This window comes from Oxyura jamaicensis, chromosome 23 (genome assembly GCF_011077185.1).
Source record: "Oxyura jamaicensis isolate SHBP4307 breed ruddy duck chromosome 23, BPBGC_Ojam_1.0, whole genome shotgun sequence".
Lineage (NCBI taxonomy): Eukaryota > Metazoa > Chordata > Aves > Anseriformes > Anatidae > Oxyura > Oxyura jamaicensis.
Genome location: NC_048915.1, coordinates 6,279,231 through 6,296,670, shown reverse-complemented (window position 1 = coordinate 6,296,670; position 17,440 = coordinate 6,279,231). Strand labels below are relative to the sequence as shown.

General features: G+C 46.8%; 2 protein-coding genes and 3 non-coding genes across 6 annotated transcripts in view; all 5 read left to right on the top strand.

Moving 5' to 3' along the window:
* The window catches only part of HMGCL (3-hydroxy-3-methylglutaryl-CoA lyase), a 350,359-nt gene that overhangs the window by 201,762 nt on the left and 131,157 nt on the right, over positions 1-17,440 (top strand). The gene's annotated exons all lie outside the window — the stretch shown is intronic.
* Positions 1,776-17,388, top strand: PABPC4 (poly(A) binding protein cytoplasmic 4). 2 transcript variants are annotated; one of them, XM_035345797.1, is made up of 16 exons: positions 1,776-1,880; positions 2,299-2,541; positions 9,970-10,163; positions 10,475-10,590; positions 11,078-11,217; positions 11,474-11,568; positions 12,145-12,282; positions 12,858-12,953; positions 13,439-13,711; positions 13,985-14,072; positions 14,242-14,361; positions 14,924-15,051; positions 15,677-15,770; positions 15,877-16,007; positions 16,090-16,189; positions 17,041-17,388. In XM_035345797.1, exons 2-15 carry the CDS (start codon positions 2,346-2,348, stop codon positions 16,174-16,176), a joined length of 1,896 nt encoding a protein of 631 aa, XP_035201688.1. In that variant the 5' UTR covers positions 1,776-1,880; positions 2,299-2,345; the 3' UTR covers positions 16,177-16,189; positions 17,041-17,388. The 2 variants fall into 2 exon arrangements, with proteins under 2 accessions (XP_035201688.1, XP_035201690.1); XM_035345799.1 differs by having other exon boundaries at positions 1,872-1,889.
* On the top strand, positions 12,586-12,718 carry LOC118177842. The gene has a single exon (XR_004755934.1). It is a non-coding gene; the product is annotated as a small nucleolar RNA SNORA55 (small nucleolar RNA).
* LOC118177843 lies at positions 13,217-13,342 on the top strand. The gene has a single exon (XR_004755935.1). It is a non-coding gene; the product is annotated as a small nucleolar RNA SNORA55 (small nucleolar RNA).
* Positions 14,492-14,625, top strand: LOC118177841. The gene has a single exon (XR_004755933.1). It is a non-coding gene; the product is annotated as a small nucleolar RNA SNORA55 (small nucleolar RNA).

The following is a 17,440-nucleotide window of genomic DNA, read 5'->3' as shown; positions in this document are numbered from 1 at the left end:
GGCTGTGCTCGGTGCTCAGCACCGGGGCTCAGCACCAGGGCTGCGGGTGCTGAGCACCCCTCGCTGCTCCCGGGGCTGGGGCTGGAGCTGGGGCGTGGGGCCGGGGCTCGGCAGCAGGTGCCGCATTGCCGACTGCTCCCGGGGCTGCCCTGCCCGAGCACAGGCCCTGCTCTCGTTCTCCCCCGGGGGAAAGGCGCTCCCAGCCCGGCACGGCTGCGTTTGCGGCTTGCGGAGCGGTCCCGGCCTGCCCTCTGCTGGTAATTTCCCGAAGCTAGGAGAAATCCCAAGCCAGGGGCAGCGACTGGTTCAAATCTCTCCATCCTTGTTGGAAAAACAAAATTAAAAAAAGATATCTTTTAATGTCTTTTATGATGACCACCGGTGACCGAGGCACGCTCAGCCATGTGGCAGCAGGCTCGGGATGGCAATGGGATCACACCAGCGCGGTCAATGGGAGCAGGCTGGAGGGATCAAGACCTTAAAAGTTATAACTTTTGCTCCAGGAACCACTGGAGGCCTTGAGAGGGCAAACCGGAGGATCTCCGGCATCCCTGGTGTGCACCGAGGGGTCCCCGAGGTGGTTTGGGGCAGCGCCCGAGGGAAGGACCTGAGAAGGGCTGAGGGGCTGCGGCTGTCCGCACTGAGCCCTGTGAGGGGACACGACTGTCCATAACCACGGCTCTGATAAACACAGCTCCCAGCACAGCCACAGTGGCTGCTTCCAGCCAAAGGGAGCATTTCTGTGGAATTGTTCTTCAAGCTCTGCTGTGCTTTGACTTGATGTGTCAAGGCAGGAGGACGCTCGGCTCAGCCCGTAGCCTTGCAGCCCACGAGTTGCAGCACCAGTGCGGCCTTCCAACACCAACGGCTGTCAGGAGGAAGATGATAAGCTCAGGAGGAAGAAATAACCTGGGCTGAAAATATTGCAAAATGAGGATTATTAGCACTGCTTTGCTATTGTTATCTTTTATTTTACTACTCTCAATTATTCTACTGTAATGATGGGATAGGTATCACAGCCCACTTTTACTATAAATTCATATCCCACTTTTAAAGCAAATTAAAGGCAACGTGATGTAGAACTGAATCACAGTTGACAAGCTACCAGGTTCTGCAAACTGCCTTAGTCCCCCTCAACAGCGCGGCACTGGTGCCTGAAGGTCACTGATAAATCACTGGGTCCTGTGCTGCCCTGTCCTCACGATCTACTGAAGATGCTGGAAACAGATAATTGTGGCTCTTTGGGCACTGCATCTCATGAGTGTGAGGCTGTGGGGCAGTGGAGGGGGTTGAATCCCCCTCTGGTCCCAGCTGGAATGGGGCCTGGCTGCTCACTCCCAGGGGAGATGCTGAGGACCCCTGGTCCCGCTCCAGGCCAGCACACGACAAGAGCTGGCCCAGCGCCGGGGCTGCCGTGGGAACTCGCGTTTATTCGCGTTTATCCGAACGGGAGGAGGCAGATCACTGTGGGAACAACTCCAGCAACCGGTGACACCTCAAAAAACACAGCTCGGAGCAGCGACCAAAAACTGTTCAGGAGGGGTGCCTTGCTCTGTCGGTGCCCCCTGTGCTCTCCCTCCTCCTCACAGGGTGCCAGCCCCGCTCTGCAGGGCTCATATGGGATGGAGCAGCCCTGGGAGGATGGGGACAGGGACGGGGATGGTAATGGGGAAAAGCGGTGGCCCCGAAATGGCGGAGCAGGCCCCGGTCCTCCCCCCTGCTGGCGTCGCTGCAGCAGGCAGCGGGGGTCGCTCCCTCCGGGCCGGGCCCGCCGCCGCCTCCCCCTGGCGGCCGCTCGGGGCCCCGTCTCGCCGCGGCGGCGGCTATAAAGGGCCGCCCGCCGCCTGCTCCCGCCTCTTCTCTCGCCGGGGCCGCAGAGCGTGAGTGGGGTTGGGCCCGGCACCGACCGGGGAGGGGGCGGGGGGGGGAGCGCGGCCGCGGCCCAGTCCCGGCCCGATGCCCCCCGGGGCTGCTGCCCCGCGCGGAGCCGGCCTGCGCTGTGGTGCAACCACCATGAGCCTAGTGGGGACGGTTCGAGTGCAGGAGGATGGTTCCTATAAAGATATCTTTGGGAGACAGTCGGTTTATATATACATACATATATATATATTCCTTAAACCCCTGTAAACCAAACAGAACCAGCTCTGGGCCGGGGAGTGGGGGCTCGTTCCGTGAAGCTGCCCCGTCTCCCGTGGGGCTTGGTGTGGGGCCTGGTCCCCGGTTTCCTTTAGTGAGGTTTTTAAGTTGGGTTCTGAATTTCTCCCCCGTTTAAATATTTACTGAAAGCTTTACTTAAAGAAACCCCAGAATAACCCCCGTGGCTGCCGGGAGCACGTGCGGGGACGATGAATGCGGCGGCGGCTAGCAGCTACCCGATGGCGTCGCTCTACGTGGGCGACCTGCACCCCGATGTCACCGAGGCCATGCTCTACGAGAAGTTCAGCCCCGCCGGGCCCGTGCTCTCCATCCGGGTCTGCAGGGACATGATCACCCGCCGCTCCCTCGGGTACGCCTACGTCAACTTCCAGCAGCCTGCTGACGGTAAGCAACAAGTAGGGCCACAGCCATGGCCGCCTTCTTCACTTTTCCTCACTTTTTCCCTTTAATGCACCCTGCTGTTTGTGTGTTCTGCTGTGTAGCTCCCACCACTGTGTTGCAGTTACGGGGTAAGTTAGTGCTTGGGGAGTTGGAATATATTTTATTGCTTGGTGTCTCCAAAATACTTTGCAAATACACATCTCTGTGACACCTCTGGTTAAAGGACTGTTTCTCTGTTACTGAAATTAAAATTTGGAGACTTGGGTTTATTGCAGTGCATATAAGAGGATAATCTCCACCATGTGCCCTTGTATTCTGGTGTAGACTTAGGCTATTTTGTGGGACTTCATACAGTCAGTCCTGGCAGAAAAACATGAAAGTAATCAACCCTGGTCAGATGTTCAGTTTGACAGAGCCTCTGGCTGTCCACCCACTATGATTTAATACTGGGAAGATCAGATGGACTTTGTTGCTGTATTTGTGCAAGCACCCTGATGGGTCTTCCAGTCTGAAGTGATATTCCTGCATTAATGGGAAAGAAGATGTCTTCTGCAGTGTGTGTGAAAACCTCTGTCTCATCTGCAGAATCCATGCTGGTTTGCTCTGGTCAGATTTTTTTCTTAATACTTTAATTTGGCACCTCCTCAAGTAGGTATTCCAGCTCTGTAGCAGCAGAAATGTGAAAGAAGGGACAGAAAAGGTCATTTTGGAGCATGTCTTTTCTGAATAAAAGTAGGTCAGCATTTTGTGCCCTCCTCTTAAGAGCCTTTCCTTGTTGACTGGTGCAAGTTTACCGCTCTGTGCTGTGATTTAGCAGTGTCTATATATAGGCATCTACAGGATAGACAAAGGTGAGTGAACTCTTCCCTTTCATTCAGAATCAATTCATAAAAGCACAGACTTCAACAGCAAGTGAACTCTCCTGTAGCTTCCATCTGGTTGTCCTGTTCTACGGTTTTGCAAAGAGCAGCTAGCAGTCTGTTACGCAGGGTAACACCTAGACTTTGAATCCAAGTCTTCGTAATGTGTAGAAAACCAGTTTTGTCGCAAAAATTGTGTTCCTGCAAGCAAGTAGAGCCTGTGGGATTGAGCTCTTGGCTGGAATATGGAGTATGATTTTTATGTAATCTGGTTGTGACTGTGTGCCATCTTCTTCCCTGATTCAGACTGCCTTCTGTACATCCTTTCCTTGGGATACCGACTGATCAGACTGAGCTTTTCTGATCTTTTCTTTTGCCAGGCTGATTTAAAAAAAAAACAACAACAAAAAAAAAACTGGCTGCAACCCAGTGCACAAGAACGCTTTCATAGAACTCTCAAAATTGCTTTTATGCAAGTTAAGCTCTGTATTTGTCTTGAAACTTCCCAGCAGGAAGGAAAGAACCTGAGAGCCTGTACATATGCCCCTCTGCTGTGCAGGTGAACCTGTGTGCTCTGGCTCTCTCTTATAAAACAAGCTTGGTATGTTTGTGCTATGCAAGGGTACAGTAACCCAGGCTTACCTGCTTTTGTCTAGGCTACTTCTCTCTTCTCTTTTTTTTTTTTTTCCCTCAGGATAAGAGGAGGAACTAACAGGAAGCAAAAATAGGTAGAAATATCAGGCTGTGTGTGTGTGGAAGAGTATAAAGTTCTCTTATCTTCCTTAAAGCAGAGAAGACCTGTATAACGTAGGTGTAGGTATGATGTTAAAAGGGAAGAGTGGCTAGTTAGAAATGCTCGCTTTAGCAGGAAGAAGTTATTTTCCTATAAGCATGAAGACAACTGGCCTTCCTGTGTATTTCAAGGTAATCTTTAATGGTAATAGATAGGCAGGAATTCAGAGGGACATTGTGTCATTCTGGACTCCTGGTGAGGCAGCAGACATTTTAGGAAGTCCCAGTACTTCAAGTGATACTTTGACAGAGTAACTGGTGTCCTGTTACTGGTGGGTCTTACAAGGTCAAGCGACTTAAACCTAATCTTTGAGTTAATATTGCGAAGGAGAAATAGACAAACTCTCCTGCCTTTGTGAAGTGATCACTTCTGAAAATCTCCTAACTTGCCTGGCAAACTGCAGCATGTTAAGAGTAAAAGGCTGTACTAAATGTAATGCAGCAGAACATAAACAGATCATGTTGGGAAGGTGAGCATGGTGGTGGTGTGTTGAGCTCTATCTGAAACCAAGACTTGACTATGAAAAATAAAATCTTTACAACCTCATCCCCGCCTATGGCGGGGGGGTTGGAACTAGATGATCTTTAAGGTCTGTTCCAACCCAAGGTATTTTTATGAACCTTCAATGTCAAATGCAGGAGTTTTGGCTTTTGTTTTCACGATGGCAGTACCAGTACTGTCTGTGTGAAGGCTCTCAGAGAATAGGAGGAATCTGTATTTTCTTCTAGGGATGCATAAGCAAAAATGCATTTGGACATCACTTTATTCCACCTACAAAAAGATAGGTGGTGTTCTGTAGCACTGCAGGGAACTCTTGTGATTTATGGGTGATTGTTAAGCTGCTATAAAATATCCTGCTATAACATGTAAAAGTAATCAGGAAGATTTGTGCACTGGAAACGTCTAGGGAAGTTCTTGTGGGCATGCTGTTAGTATGTTCAAAATGGTCATAGACATTAAAGGAGTTGATATGATAGTCTGCATTTCACTGGCACCTTTTGAGTGTTTCATAAAGCTGAGGATTTACCACATCTTAACCTTTGTGTGGGAAATAGGACTCTGCCTTTACTGACTAGAGAAACCAAACTGTGGCCATAAAGTCAGGTAGCAGCCAGAACTCCCCTGTTACGTGGGACCACTGTCACATCCTGAACATCCTGTGTTTCCAGAATTCCTGTATCTAGATTGGCTAAGAGCTTGCGTTTTTCTTTGTTTTTCTTGGCTAATGGAGTGATATGTTACCCTGGAAGGGGTTACTCTTTGAGCGTGCATTATCTAGCTGGTGTAGTCTGCTGCAGAGAGGTTATTTTTAGTGAAAATGAGCTCTGCTGCCTTTGATTGCAGTTCTGTGGTGTAGTAGCCAGTGAATGCTGAGTACTGATTGTCATACTCCGATAGGCAGATGAAGGAAATGCTTCAAAGTTCTGGGTAGTTCAGGCTCAGACATGGTCGTTAATATTTATTCTTTTTTGACCATAAAGGGAAAGAAACTCATTTCATTTGGAAGAAAAGCTGAATTTCCTTTCTCATGTGTTCCTCATACAAATCAGTTGCATTCCAGGGTTTCCTAACATTGAAAGTTAGGACATGACAACTCAGATAATGAAGCAGAGAAACTTCAGTGTGGCTGTAGAGATAAGCTGTTCTGCAAGTACAGAGAAAACAGCGTGTTTCCCAAGTCAAGAACGAACACAGCTGGGTTAAAGAATTGTCTCTGAAAATGAAAGGTATAGAAGAGTGTAGATAAGCTTGTTGCTTCTCTTCTTCCTTAAAGGAGAGAACAGTGTAAGGAATATCCAGCGTTGCAGGATAAAACTCCCTGTGCAGAGTTTCTGATGGGTGAATCATGGTGTGTGTGGTTATGCTTTATGCTGCTCAGCCACAGCAGCTAATTCCAGCCTTGGCTCTTCGTTGGGGAGCCTGTAAGTGTGAAAGATTGCTTTGAGGCCTAAGGCAAACTGCAAGGGGTGCTCATATGTTTGTTTTCCCTGTCCGAAAGGCACTTGAAGAAGAGTGAGAGTCTGAAAGGGGTTAAAAGTGTGTGCAATGTTGTGTGAGTTGCAGTTGAGCCTGCTGGAAGGATGACAGGAACCAGTGGGAGAGAAACAGATACAGGACTGAGGTGGGTGAAGATTTACTGCTTAAGTAGAGGAAAATGAGAAGGTTTTTGTTCAGATGAAGGAAGTGAACTGGGTGTGTTTAGTCTGAATCACTCGCATCGTTCTGCTGATCCTTCATGGCTTTTCTCAGGTACTGGTGTGATGTGATTGCATTTCTACCTGGGGGCATGGCAGGCCTCCTTTGGATCAGCAAATCTCTTCAGGGCTTTCTTATACCACTGCTCACAAGAAGCATGTGTGTGTTTCAAGCGGAGTGTAATAATACCATGGAATACTTGCAAGCTACTGAAAGAGTGGTGTAGTAGTGCCCGCTGGTGTGCGCTTAGGAAGCTTGAAAGTAGTGGGAGTAAGTTCATAACTAGTCTGTATAGTTGATAACTGGTCTATATCTCAGTACCTGCTGCAGAATGGTTCCCTCTGGTTGCTTGCCACTGCTTCATCTGCCTGCCACCTTTCAGCAGCAGCTCTTTTTCTGCTGCAAATGGTATTTACAACTAGTTTGTGTCCTTGCCAAGGCATGCTTCTGGAGGACCTCTCTGTGCTATAAATAAACACTACCAAATTTGACAAGCCAGACCAAGTTGCCTGCTGAAGTGCCTACTGGGAGTGGGCTGCGGAAAGAACCAAAGGGTTGCGTTGATTCAGAGTAGCAGCTGAGGAATCATTTCAGCATGGCAGTTAATTGAATTGAATACCTTTGACTAGCTAATAGAGCTAGAAGAGTCCTAGCAAGTATTGTTTTATTCCTGAAATGATGTCTTTTTTTTTTTTTTTTGAAAGCCTGACTACCTCAGGAGTGAGGCCCAGCAGAACTTTTTTCCCAGTTGGGGTTGTGTGTGAAGGGCTGGGGAAAACAGCAATGGCACCACTTCAGCTTAAAAAGCAACACCAAAAAGATATTTTTGAAGCATGTGAAAGACTCCTAAAACTTACATGCGGTAGTTCAAACTGATCTTGGGCTAGGGAATGCAGGAGACTTGTGCAGGCAGAGACCCATTGGGGTTCCTGGTGGTGGCTCTGTGAAACGCTGCACAGTTACTCTGCTTGCCCTAGCAAAGTATCACATGCAAGCTGTGTTCAATCCATGGGTCCCGATGGGATGCATCCGTGTGTGCTAAGGGAGCTGGCAGATGTGGTCGCCGAGCTGCTCCCTATCATATTTGAAAGGCCCTGGAAAATGGGTGAGGTGCCTGAAGACTGGAGGATAGTCAATGTCACTCCGGTCTTGAAGGGCAGGAAGGAGGATCCAGGAAACTACAGGCCAGTCAGTCTCACCTCTGTCCCTGGAAAGGTGTTGGAGCAGCTTGTTCTGGATGCCATCTCCAAGCAATTGGAAGAGAAGAATGTTATGAGGAGTAGTCAGCGTGGATTCACCAAGGGGAAGTCGTGCTTGACCAACCTCGTTGCCTTCTATGATGGCATCACCAGCCGGGTAGATGGGGGAGAGCGGTGGACGTCATCTCTCTTGACTTTAGAAAGGCTTCTGATACTGTCTCCCATGACATCCTGCTAGCAGAGCTGAGAAAGTGTGGGATAGAGGAGTGGACAGTGAAGTGGGTTGAGAACTGGCTGACTGGCTGAGCTCAGAGGGTGGTGATCGGTGGTGCAGAGTCTGGCTGGAGAACTGTGACTAGCGGTGTTCCCCAAGGGTCGGTGCTGGGTCCGGTCTTGTTCAACATCTTAATCGACAACCTTGATGAGGGAATAGTGTCTGCCCTCAGCAAGTACGCCGATGACACAAAGCTGGGAGGAGTGGCTGTCATGCCAGAAGGCTGTGCTGCCATTCAGCGAGACCTGGGCTGGCTGGAGAGATGGGCAGGAAGAAACCAGATGCGGTTTAATAAGAGCAAGTGTAGAGTCCTGCACCTGGGAAGGAACAACCACACGTATCAGTACAGGCTTGGGGACAGCCTGCTGGAGAGGAGCTCTGCCGAGGAGGACCTGGGGGTCCTGGTGGACGAGACCATGAGCCAGCAGTGTGCCCTGGTGGCCAAGAGGACCAATGGGATCCTGGCGTGCATTAAAAGGAGCGTGGCCAGCAGGTCAAGGGAGGTGATCCTCCCCCTCTACTCTGTGCTGGTCAGACCTCACCTGGAGTACTGTGTCCAGTTCTGGGCTCCCCGGTACAAAAAAAGACAGATCTCTTGGAAAGAGTGCAGCGGAGGGCCACGAAGATGATACCGGGCCTGGAACATCTTTCCTATGAGGACAGGCTGCGAGACCTGGGTCCGTTCAGCCTGGAGAAGAGGAGACTGAGAGGGGATCTTGTCAATGTCTATAAATATCTGAGGGGTGGGAGACAGAAGGGTGTAGCTAACCTCTTCTCAGTGGTTTGTGGGGACAGGACAAGGGGCAATGGCCACAAGATAGAACACAGGAAGCTCCACACCAACATGCAAAAGAACTTCTTCACAGTGAGGGTGATGGAGCACTGGAACAGGCTGCCTAGAGAGGTTGTGGAGTCTCCTTCTCTGGAGTTATTCAAGGCCTGTCTGGATGCCTACCTGGGCAGCCTGCTCTGAGGAACCTGCTTTGCAGGGGCGTTGGACCCGATGATCTTTCGAGGTCCCTTCCAACCCCTACAGTTCTGTGATTCTGTGATTCAAGTTGGTGTTTTCCTAGAATTTGCTACTTCTGAAATCTAATTGGCAAGTATCGTTGGGTGAAGGTGGCATGAAAGAACTGAGCTGAACAAATTTGGAAAATGGGTTCTGCCCTGTTAATATTCCTTGACTTTAATGCATATCCCTCTCTTTCCCTGCCTCATGCTGGGAATTGACAGTCTTTCATTATCTGCTTACTCCATGCTGGGAGTGTTTCCTTGCACAGAAGAGTCCCAAGCATCTGAATTTTATGAACAAGATCCTAATGAGTGTACGTAATGATCCTTTTAATATATCAGTAGGTAGCAGAAATAGAATTGTGGAGGGGGGGCCGGTTCAGTGTGGGTTAGAGTGGCAGCAATGGGGTTTTGCCTGGGAGGCAGAGCAGTCTTTATCTGTACACTTCCATATTCATTCTGTAGGCTATGTGGACTTCTTTTACAGTGTTTTGTCCATTCTTACTTTTAGATTGAGCAAATGGGGAATCATTTTTTGGCCATGTAGGCTGTAGGGGCTGACTCATGTTCCCAGCCAGCAATGTGTTCATGTGCATTTTCTGTCCCTGACCTGGTAGAGAGATGATCCTTTTCTCTTAATAGAAACAAGCATGGGTAGATGAGAGCTCATGAAAAGCAAACAAGCCAGTTGGTCACTTTTGGTGCTGCTTTTTTTCTTTTTTTCCCCAGGGTTTTCTGTATTTCCTTTTCTTCTTTTGGGTGCGTACATTTACCTTTATAATAATGAAGAATATAACTAATTAATGAAGCCCAGGCATTTTGGCATTAATTTCTCCATGACTTAAAAGACTACTATCATATCAGTTCAGAACAGTTTATTAAGCCTGTTACGTGCATATGCATGTTTAGTGACTATGTTGCAAAGCCCTCCCTTGAAACATCAAGTTTAAAACAAACCCTGGTCATTGGAATTGGTGGCCAATGTTATTGCCCCAGACTTCTCCATGAGCTGACTATAATTCAGAGAAAACCATCTCCCACGATGGAAACCTTTTTCTATAACAATCCAGAGAAACCTGTTCTTGACTTCTCTTGCAGCTGAGCGTGCTCTAGACACCATGAATTTTGATGTGATCAAAGGAAAACCCATTCGCATCATGTGGTCTCAGAGGGACCCCTCCTTGAGGAAGTCAGGGGTTGGGAATGTCTTCATTAAGAACCTGGACAAATCCATTGATAACAAGGCACTTTATGACACATTCTCAGCGTTTGGGAATATTTTGTCCTGCAAGGTGAGATGTGGTAACTTTGTCCAATTCTGCTGTATTGGTGACATGTTCAGACACATCCAGTGTAGGAAGTGGAAGGGACACCTTTAGCCAAGTGAGGAGTGATGTCTCTGGGAGGCAGAGCAGACCAAAGGGTCAGGGATAGCTCAAGTTATGTCAGGCTCAGTCATGAGATGTGCCAGTCTGGAACACAGATATTTTGCTTGCTTTGATCCTTGGCAGTAACCTGTTTTCACGTGCTGGCATCACATCCTACGACAAAGGAGAAAGTATGTGTTCAGAGATCTGAGTTTGGTTTCCCTCCACATGTCTAGGTGGTGTGTGATGAGAATGGCTCTAAGGGCTACGCATTTGTGCACTTTGAGACCCAGGATGCTGCAGATAGAGCCATCGAGAAGATGAACGGCATGCTGCTAAACGACCGCAAAGTGTGAGTGTCACAGCCAGCAGCAGCAGCGATCGCATGAACCGTGATGCATCTCGGTATTAACAGGGACTCACAAGGCACTGGTTCTCCTGGCCCGAGCCTTGGCCTGCTACCTCTCCACTACAGGGCTGGTGAGTGACCCTGCCCAAGCCATGGCCTGCTCCCCCTCCATTACAGGGCTGGTGGGTTCTCCTAACCAAGCCTTGTCTTGCTACCTCTCTGCTAGTGGGCTGGGTGGGTTTCTGTGGCCAGTGCTCTCTCCACTGCAGAGCTGGGTGGGCATCACAGGCTGCTTCTCTATGCAATAGGACAGGTGATTTTTCTGGTTGGTCTGTGGCCTGTTTGTCCTTCTGTTCTCCTGGTACCCTTTCTTCTCCCCGTTTCCAACTCCTACCACAAACTCATTTTTTCTGCCTCACTGCAAATCACACATTGCTTCTTCCATTACTGAAAACAAGTCACTTATTGTAACTTTCATTATTTCCTACAGATTTGTTGGGAGATTCAAGTCTCGTAAAGAGAGGGAGGCTGAGCTGGGAGCCAAGGCAAAGGAGTTCACCAATGTTTATATTAAAAACTTTGGGGATGACATGGATGATGAAAGACTAAAGGAGCTCTTCAGCAAATATGGTAAATACAGAAGCACTTTTAATGAAGCTGTCAATTTCATGACCAATGCTCATTTAACAGTGCTGCTACCATCTGTATAGCTCTGCCTGGGTCACTTTGAGGTTGTATAAGAATTGAAATGTGGGTGGTAGTTGGGCCAAATACTGAATGGGAGGCAGAGGCTAGCTAGCAGATAAGCAAGGGCTATTATGTGGAGTTTTAATAGTCTTGACAGAGTCTTATGTGGTATTTTACTAACCCTGTCCCTTGGTAACAGGTAAGACTCTGAGCGTTAAAGTGATGACTGACCCCACTGGAAAATCCAAAGGCTTTGGCTTTGTGAGCTTTGAAAAGCATGAGGATGCTAACAAGGTATGACCAACTGTTTGTTAATGCTGCTTGGGTATCTCTATAGAAGAGCTTAATTGGTTCACCACAGAAATCTGTTGAGACAAAATTCTGTCTTGGGTGTAATCTTCTGGATGTGGAGACTAGAAACTGCACCTTAATAGCTTGATATTCAGGAATAAGCTGGCATTTCTCAGATTACTAGCTGCATGCAGAATACAGTAGTACAAGTACAGTAATTATTGAAGAAATATTACAATAAAGGACTTAAAGAGTGGGTGTTCTTGGAGAGTACTTATCCAAGCAGTATGCTTGTTAAAATTTGGCCCTAACTGCAAGAAGGGGGGGGGGAATTCACAAGTTGCTGTTGTTAGTCTAGTACTTATGGTGGGGTTGCCAGCATGGTCTCTCCTGATAACTTCAGTTTATCTTTAATTAGTCTGTGTTACACAGGAACAATGTAAAGGTGCTATGGCAAGATTGGTTTATTGGCTAACAAGCAGGGAGATACAAAGCAAGCTTTAGGCAGCGAGGTTCTTAACAGGATCAGCTGCTGTCTTGTTTTAGCAGTTGACAGTTTTCTTTGAACCCTCTGTCCAGGCAGTAGAAGAAATGAATGGGAAGGATATCAATGGAAAAATGGTGTTTGTAGGGCGAGCACAGAAGAAGGTTGAACGCCAAGCAGAGCTGAAACGGAAGTTTGAACAGCTAAAACAAGAGAGAATCAGCCGGTACCAGGTGAATAATCTATCCCTTTTCTGAATTTAAGCATTGTTTGCAATTTACTGGCAGACTGAAAAGGAACTGATAAAGTAGTCATTGTCCTGTAATATGTCCTGGGAGTTAAACTTTGAAGGTGACTCTGGTATATGGGGGCAAAGGAGACATCTGTGCATAGTCCTGTCAGTGGAAGCGTTCAGGTGGATGTGAGAAGTCACACAGCCTCCTTTATTTTCCAATTGGGATACCTCAAAGGATGGAAAGAGACAACCTGACTGTGCTATTGTCTCTCTAATTTATGGCAATATCATGTCAGAGGTTGCATCTGAATCTTTCCTGCTCCTTGCAATATAGTGCTGGACTGGGGACACATGATGCAACAGGAAAGCAGAGGAAATCCAGACGGGCTCCCTTTCACCACAGTGGGACTTGTCTCTACACCTTTGCAACATTTTTTGCCCTTGGTGGTGCGAAAGGAACATTATACTAAATTAAGAGATTTTTAGACAAATGATGCCTTTAACAGATGGACGCCAACAGTGTGCTCAAAATTCTTTGTTACTATAGGTGTCTTATTATTCTTTACCTTCTAGGGAGTTAACCTGTACATTAAAAACCTAGATGACACTATAGATGATGAAAAGCTGAGGAAGGAGTTCTCACCTTTCGGATCAATAACAAGTGCTAAGGTATTTGAGTTCTTGGATTTCTAAGGCCTGAAGAAGGAACTGTTATCTGATGTGGGTTTGAAGGGCAGTTTGTTTATCCCTGGGTCATTGCAGTCAGAAGAGTATATGGCATAGTAAATACACAGATTTCCTTGTCACAGTGGGATTTTACTGATAACTTATGTTTCCTGCTGAAAAGAAGGGGTGGGAGATGGCAAGCATGCTCATTTGATGCAACACCCATTAAGCATCAGATGGTATTTCCCTACCTGTGTTTAGAGGCTGCACCTGATCTTTCCCATTCCTTGCTGCTCAGTGTGGGCCTGGGGACACGTGGTGCTTACAGAAAAGCTGAGTAAATCCAGACAAGTGATCTTTTGAGTACTTGTCTCTACACCTCTGCAACACGTACCTGCCTGAGATGTGACCATTGTCTAGGATGGAAAATACAGATTCTTAGCTGTTCTTGGTAATGTTACTCCACTAACAATTGATCTTTTCTGCAGGTGATGCTGGAAGATGGGCGGAGCAAAGGGTTTGGCTTTGTCTGCTTTTCCTCTCCAGAGGAAGCTACAAAAGCTGTGACAGAGATGAATGGACGAATTGTAGGCTCAAAGCCGTTGTATGTTGCACTCGCACAAAGGAAAGAAGAGCGGAAGGCCCATCTAACTAATCAGTACATGCAGCGCATTGCTGGGATGAGAGCCTTGCCGGCCAACACAATCATTAATCAGTTCCAGCCTGCTGCTGGGGGGTATTTCATGCCTGCTGTGCCCCAGGTAAGCTGAGTTAAATTAGTATGGTGTTATGAATCTTTAACCTGGCTTGGACCTTTGATGGTTCAGTTGCAGTCGTCCCATTGAGCCTTTCTTACACACATAAGCAAGCAACTCCTAATGAGGAGTGCAGTTGGTGGAGTTAATTGTGTGACTTCCCAGCTGCCCACTGTCTTAATGTGAATTGAATGAGTCCTGGGAACAACTGCTGAAACACTATGTAAACAATGTGTGTTATTCACTGATGCGCTCTGAGCTTGTGTGGTCTCCCTCCAGGCCCAGAGCAGACCCACTTACTATGCACCCAATCAAATGACGCAGATGAGACCTAACCCACGCTGGCAGCAAGGGGGAAGACCTCAAGGTGAGCATGCTGGAAGCAGCGTTTTGATTGTATGACCCTCTTGGTTGTACTTCACAACAAGAACAATGCATACTTTCCTTTCTGTGCGCAACCCCAACGTGCTTCCTGTAGCTGACTGTCCTGACTCACCAGTTCTGTTTTGATGATTTCCCTGTATTTCTTCCATTAGGCTTCCAGGGAATGCCAAATGCCATGCGTCAGTCTGGACCACGGCCAGCACTGCGCCATCTGGCCCCTGCCAGCAATGCCCCGGCCTCTCGTGGCCTCCCTGCTGCTGCCCAGCGAGTTGGTAAGGTGTCTGCCTCTCTCCAGCTTGTCCCCTCAGCTGTGGGGGATGCTGTTGAGACTTGACTTTTACTTCCAGAAATGGTTGTCAGATATGGATAACCAAAGGCCATCTGGAGCAAGGGACAGAGAGAGCACCTGAATCTTTCCTATTCCTTGCTGTGCAGTGCAGGTCTAGGGACAGTTGGTGCTATAGCACAGCAGAGAAAATCCAGATGGGTTGCTTTTCCACTTGCTTGGAGCTCATCTCTACAACTCTGCAACATTTGCCACTCAAAATAAGGCTCTGCAGGTTATGAATGTTGTTTTCAGAGTAGAGCATCCAAATTCATTTTTTCTAAGGAATAACTAGAAAGTATCTTGAATGCAGCATGTGAAATGTGGTCTAGGGAGAATTGCTCTTTCCTAAAGTATCTAGGTGCATTTTGGAGGTCAGTTTCTAAAGTGATGTAACTAGACTGTACAGTAAAGAGCTTGAATTCAGCAGTTAGTAGCAGGCACCCCAACTTGTTTGCTGCATATTGCTCTGGGTGTTTCTAATCTAATCCTGTTCTCTTCCTTTGCAGGTGTTGCCACTGCAGCACAGAACTTAGCTCCTCGTCCACCTGTAGCTGCCCCTGCTCCCAGAGCGGTTCCTCCTTATAAATATGCCTCAAGTGTCCGCAGCCCGCACCCAGCCGTACAGCCTTTGCAGGTAACACAAGGATCTGTGTCAAGAAGTCACTGAAGTAACTGCAGGCCAACAGATTTTACATGCAACTGAAGTGTTTTTGCAGAAATGTCAAGCTACTCGTATAACCCAGACAGACACCAGAAGTTGGAATTTAAAACCTGGCAGTTGTACCTTTGCCAGGGACAACTTAGTTGATTTATCTGTCTCATACTAGTAAGCCACTTTTTACTCAGATACGCTGTAAGGTATTTTTCTTGGTTCTTTGCTTTTCAGCTTTGCTCTTTCATTTTATCAATTTTGATACCTCAATGAGAATTTGGCTTTGAAGGCAGTTTGCCTTTCCCATATGCCACTGCATTGTACAGAAAGCAGGCATGGATGTTTTTTCTTGGTTGTGATATCTGTCCCTCCATGTTTGGTAAAGTTTTTGCAATATATTTACAGTGCTCATGTGTGATAGGAGTTCTTGAGATCAGACTTTGAAGCATGTTTAAGACCTAAGGGCAGCTTTTCTGTTTGTGAAATGAAGTCTGCTGTCAAGCTTGACAGATTGTTTTTTAGAAGGAGGGGCTGTAATATTTTGTCTCTAAATGTGAAACAGTCAGCATAGCATCTATTTGGAATCCTTGCGTCTGCTCTTCTACAGGCACCTCAGCCTGCAGTCCACATTCAGGGACAGGAACCACTAACAGCCTCCATGCTGGCTGCTGCCCCTCCTCAGGAGCAGAAACAGATGCTTGGTAAGTTAAACCCTGGTTCTTACAGATTGCATTGTACTTTGGAAATCCCCTTGGGTTTCACCAGCAACTTTTTAATTGAACTGTTGTCCGAATTCCTCTTTTCTAGGAGAACGTTTGTTCCCTCTGATTCAAGCTATGCACCCCAGTCTTGCAGGGAAGATCACAGGAATGCTGCTAGAGATTGACAACTCAGAGCTGCTGCACATGCTAGAGTCTCCAGAGTCCCTCCGGTCAAAGGTAAGCTGGCCTGTTGCTGTTGGGGCAGATGGTGGGACCCTTCGATCAAGAGAAGTCTCACAAGATAACTTGTCTCCCTCAGGTGGAGGAGGCTGTTGCTGTGTTGCAGGCTCACCAAGCCAAGAAAGAAGCTGCCCAGAAGGTGGGTGTGGTTGCTGCTACCTCTTAAACCAGGAAGACTGGTGAGTGTCTCAGTCCTCACTTAAACTGAAAGGTTCCAGAATCAGGGTAAATAAAGTATGATCATTATTAAATGCATCTGGTCCAGGAGGCCTGTGTAGGTCTGGGTGCAGAACTTGTCTGATATCAGTCAATTATTCAGAAAGGACTAATGTAGCTTCTTGCACCAGAATCCTTACTGTAGAAACTTTAGGACTATTCTGCAGAAATCTCATTTTAATTAAGTATCAGAAAGATGTTGCATAAGCCCCTGAGATGTTCCTAGCAGTTGACATGTCATGGAAGGATAATGTATTGAAATGAGGCTTGTGAATTGCTAATCCAGGAAAAGAGACAAGATTTTCTAGTGACTTCAAGGCTAAGTAGACTGTTAATGCTCATTCCTTATCCTGACAATCACCTGTATACTGTATATAAAGTGCTAGTGTCAGGAATCTCACTTCCTTGCACAGGTCTGTCCAAGCAAATGCTGGCTTGTTTAACTTCTGAATAAGGTTTTTATTCAAAATACCTCTTTTGATGCATTTCTCTGTGGGTTTGTCAGGAGTTGCTATGATCATCTTAAGCACTTTCCATGAAGCTGTTGTGGTCAGCTGTCACATCTCAAAATGGTACAGGTTGATGGGTTTTATATTTTTACCTGTAAGTTTCTCAGTGGGTCCGGTGACTGGCTTATCTATCAAAGAATGTGTTTCTTAATGGATGATCAGAAATGGATAGTATCTATGACTTACCGGCTTCTGTACCTTGCAAATTATATTAGTCCTTATGGCTTGTAGTGCTCCAAGTTCACTACTCTGGAATGAGCTGTGCTGTGTGTAGTTAACGTGTCATTGTCTTTTGCTTATAGGATGATGCAAGAAGCCAAATAGCCCTTTCCTAGACATCAGCTCAAGATGTTTGAAGATTCTTCACAGTCCTGCACATCTCAATGCCATGCATCGTATCATAGTGATATTACATTTTGTAAATTAATCTTTAAAATCTTATTTAAAAAGCCAGTTCCCCAAAACTCTAGATTCCTGAAACCAGAACTGGATTTGCAAGCTTTTCCTTTATGGTCAGAACAGTTATCCTTTGTCTTTTCTAAGCCAGGACATTGAGAACTTCTGATCAAAAGTATTTTGTGGTTTTGGTTTTAACTGAACAATCTACTTTGGAAAGTTTGGAAAGCATTTATCAATAAAGGAATAAAAACTTTTGCTGTGTCATATTTTCCCTAGGTGGAGTTAATAAATATGATGTAGACTAAT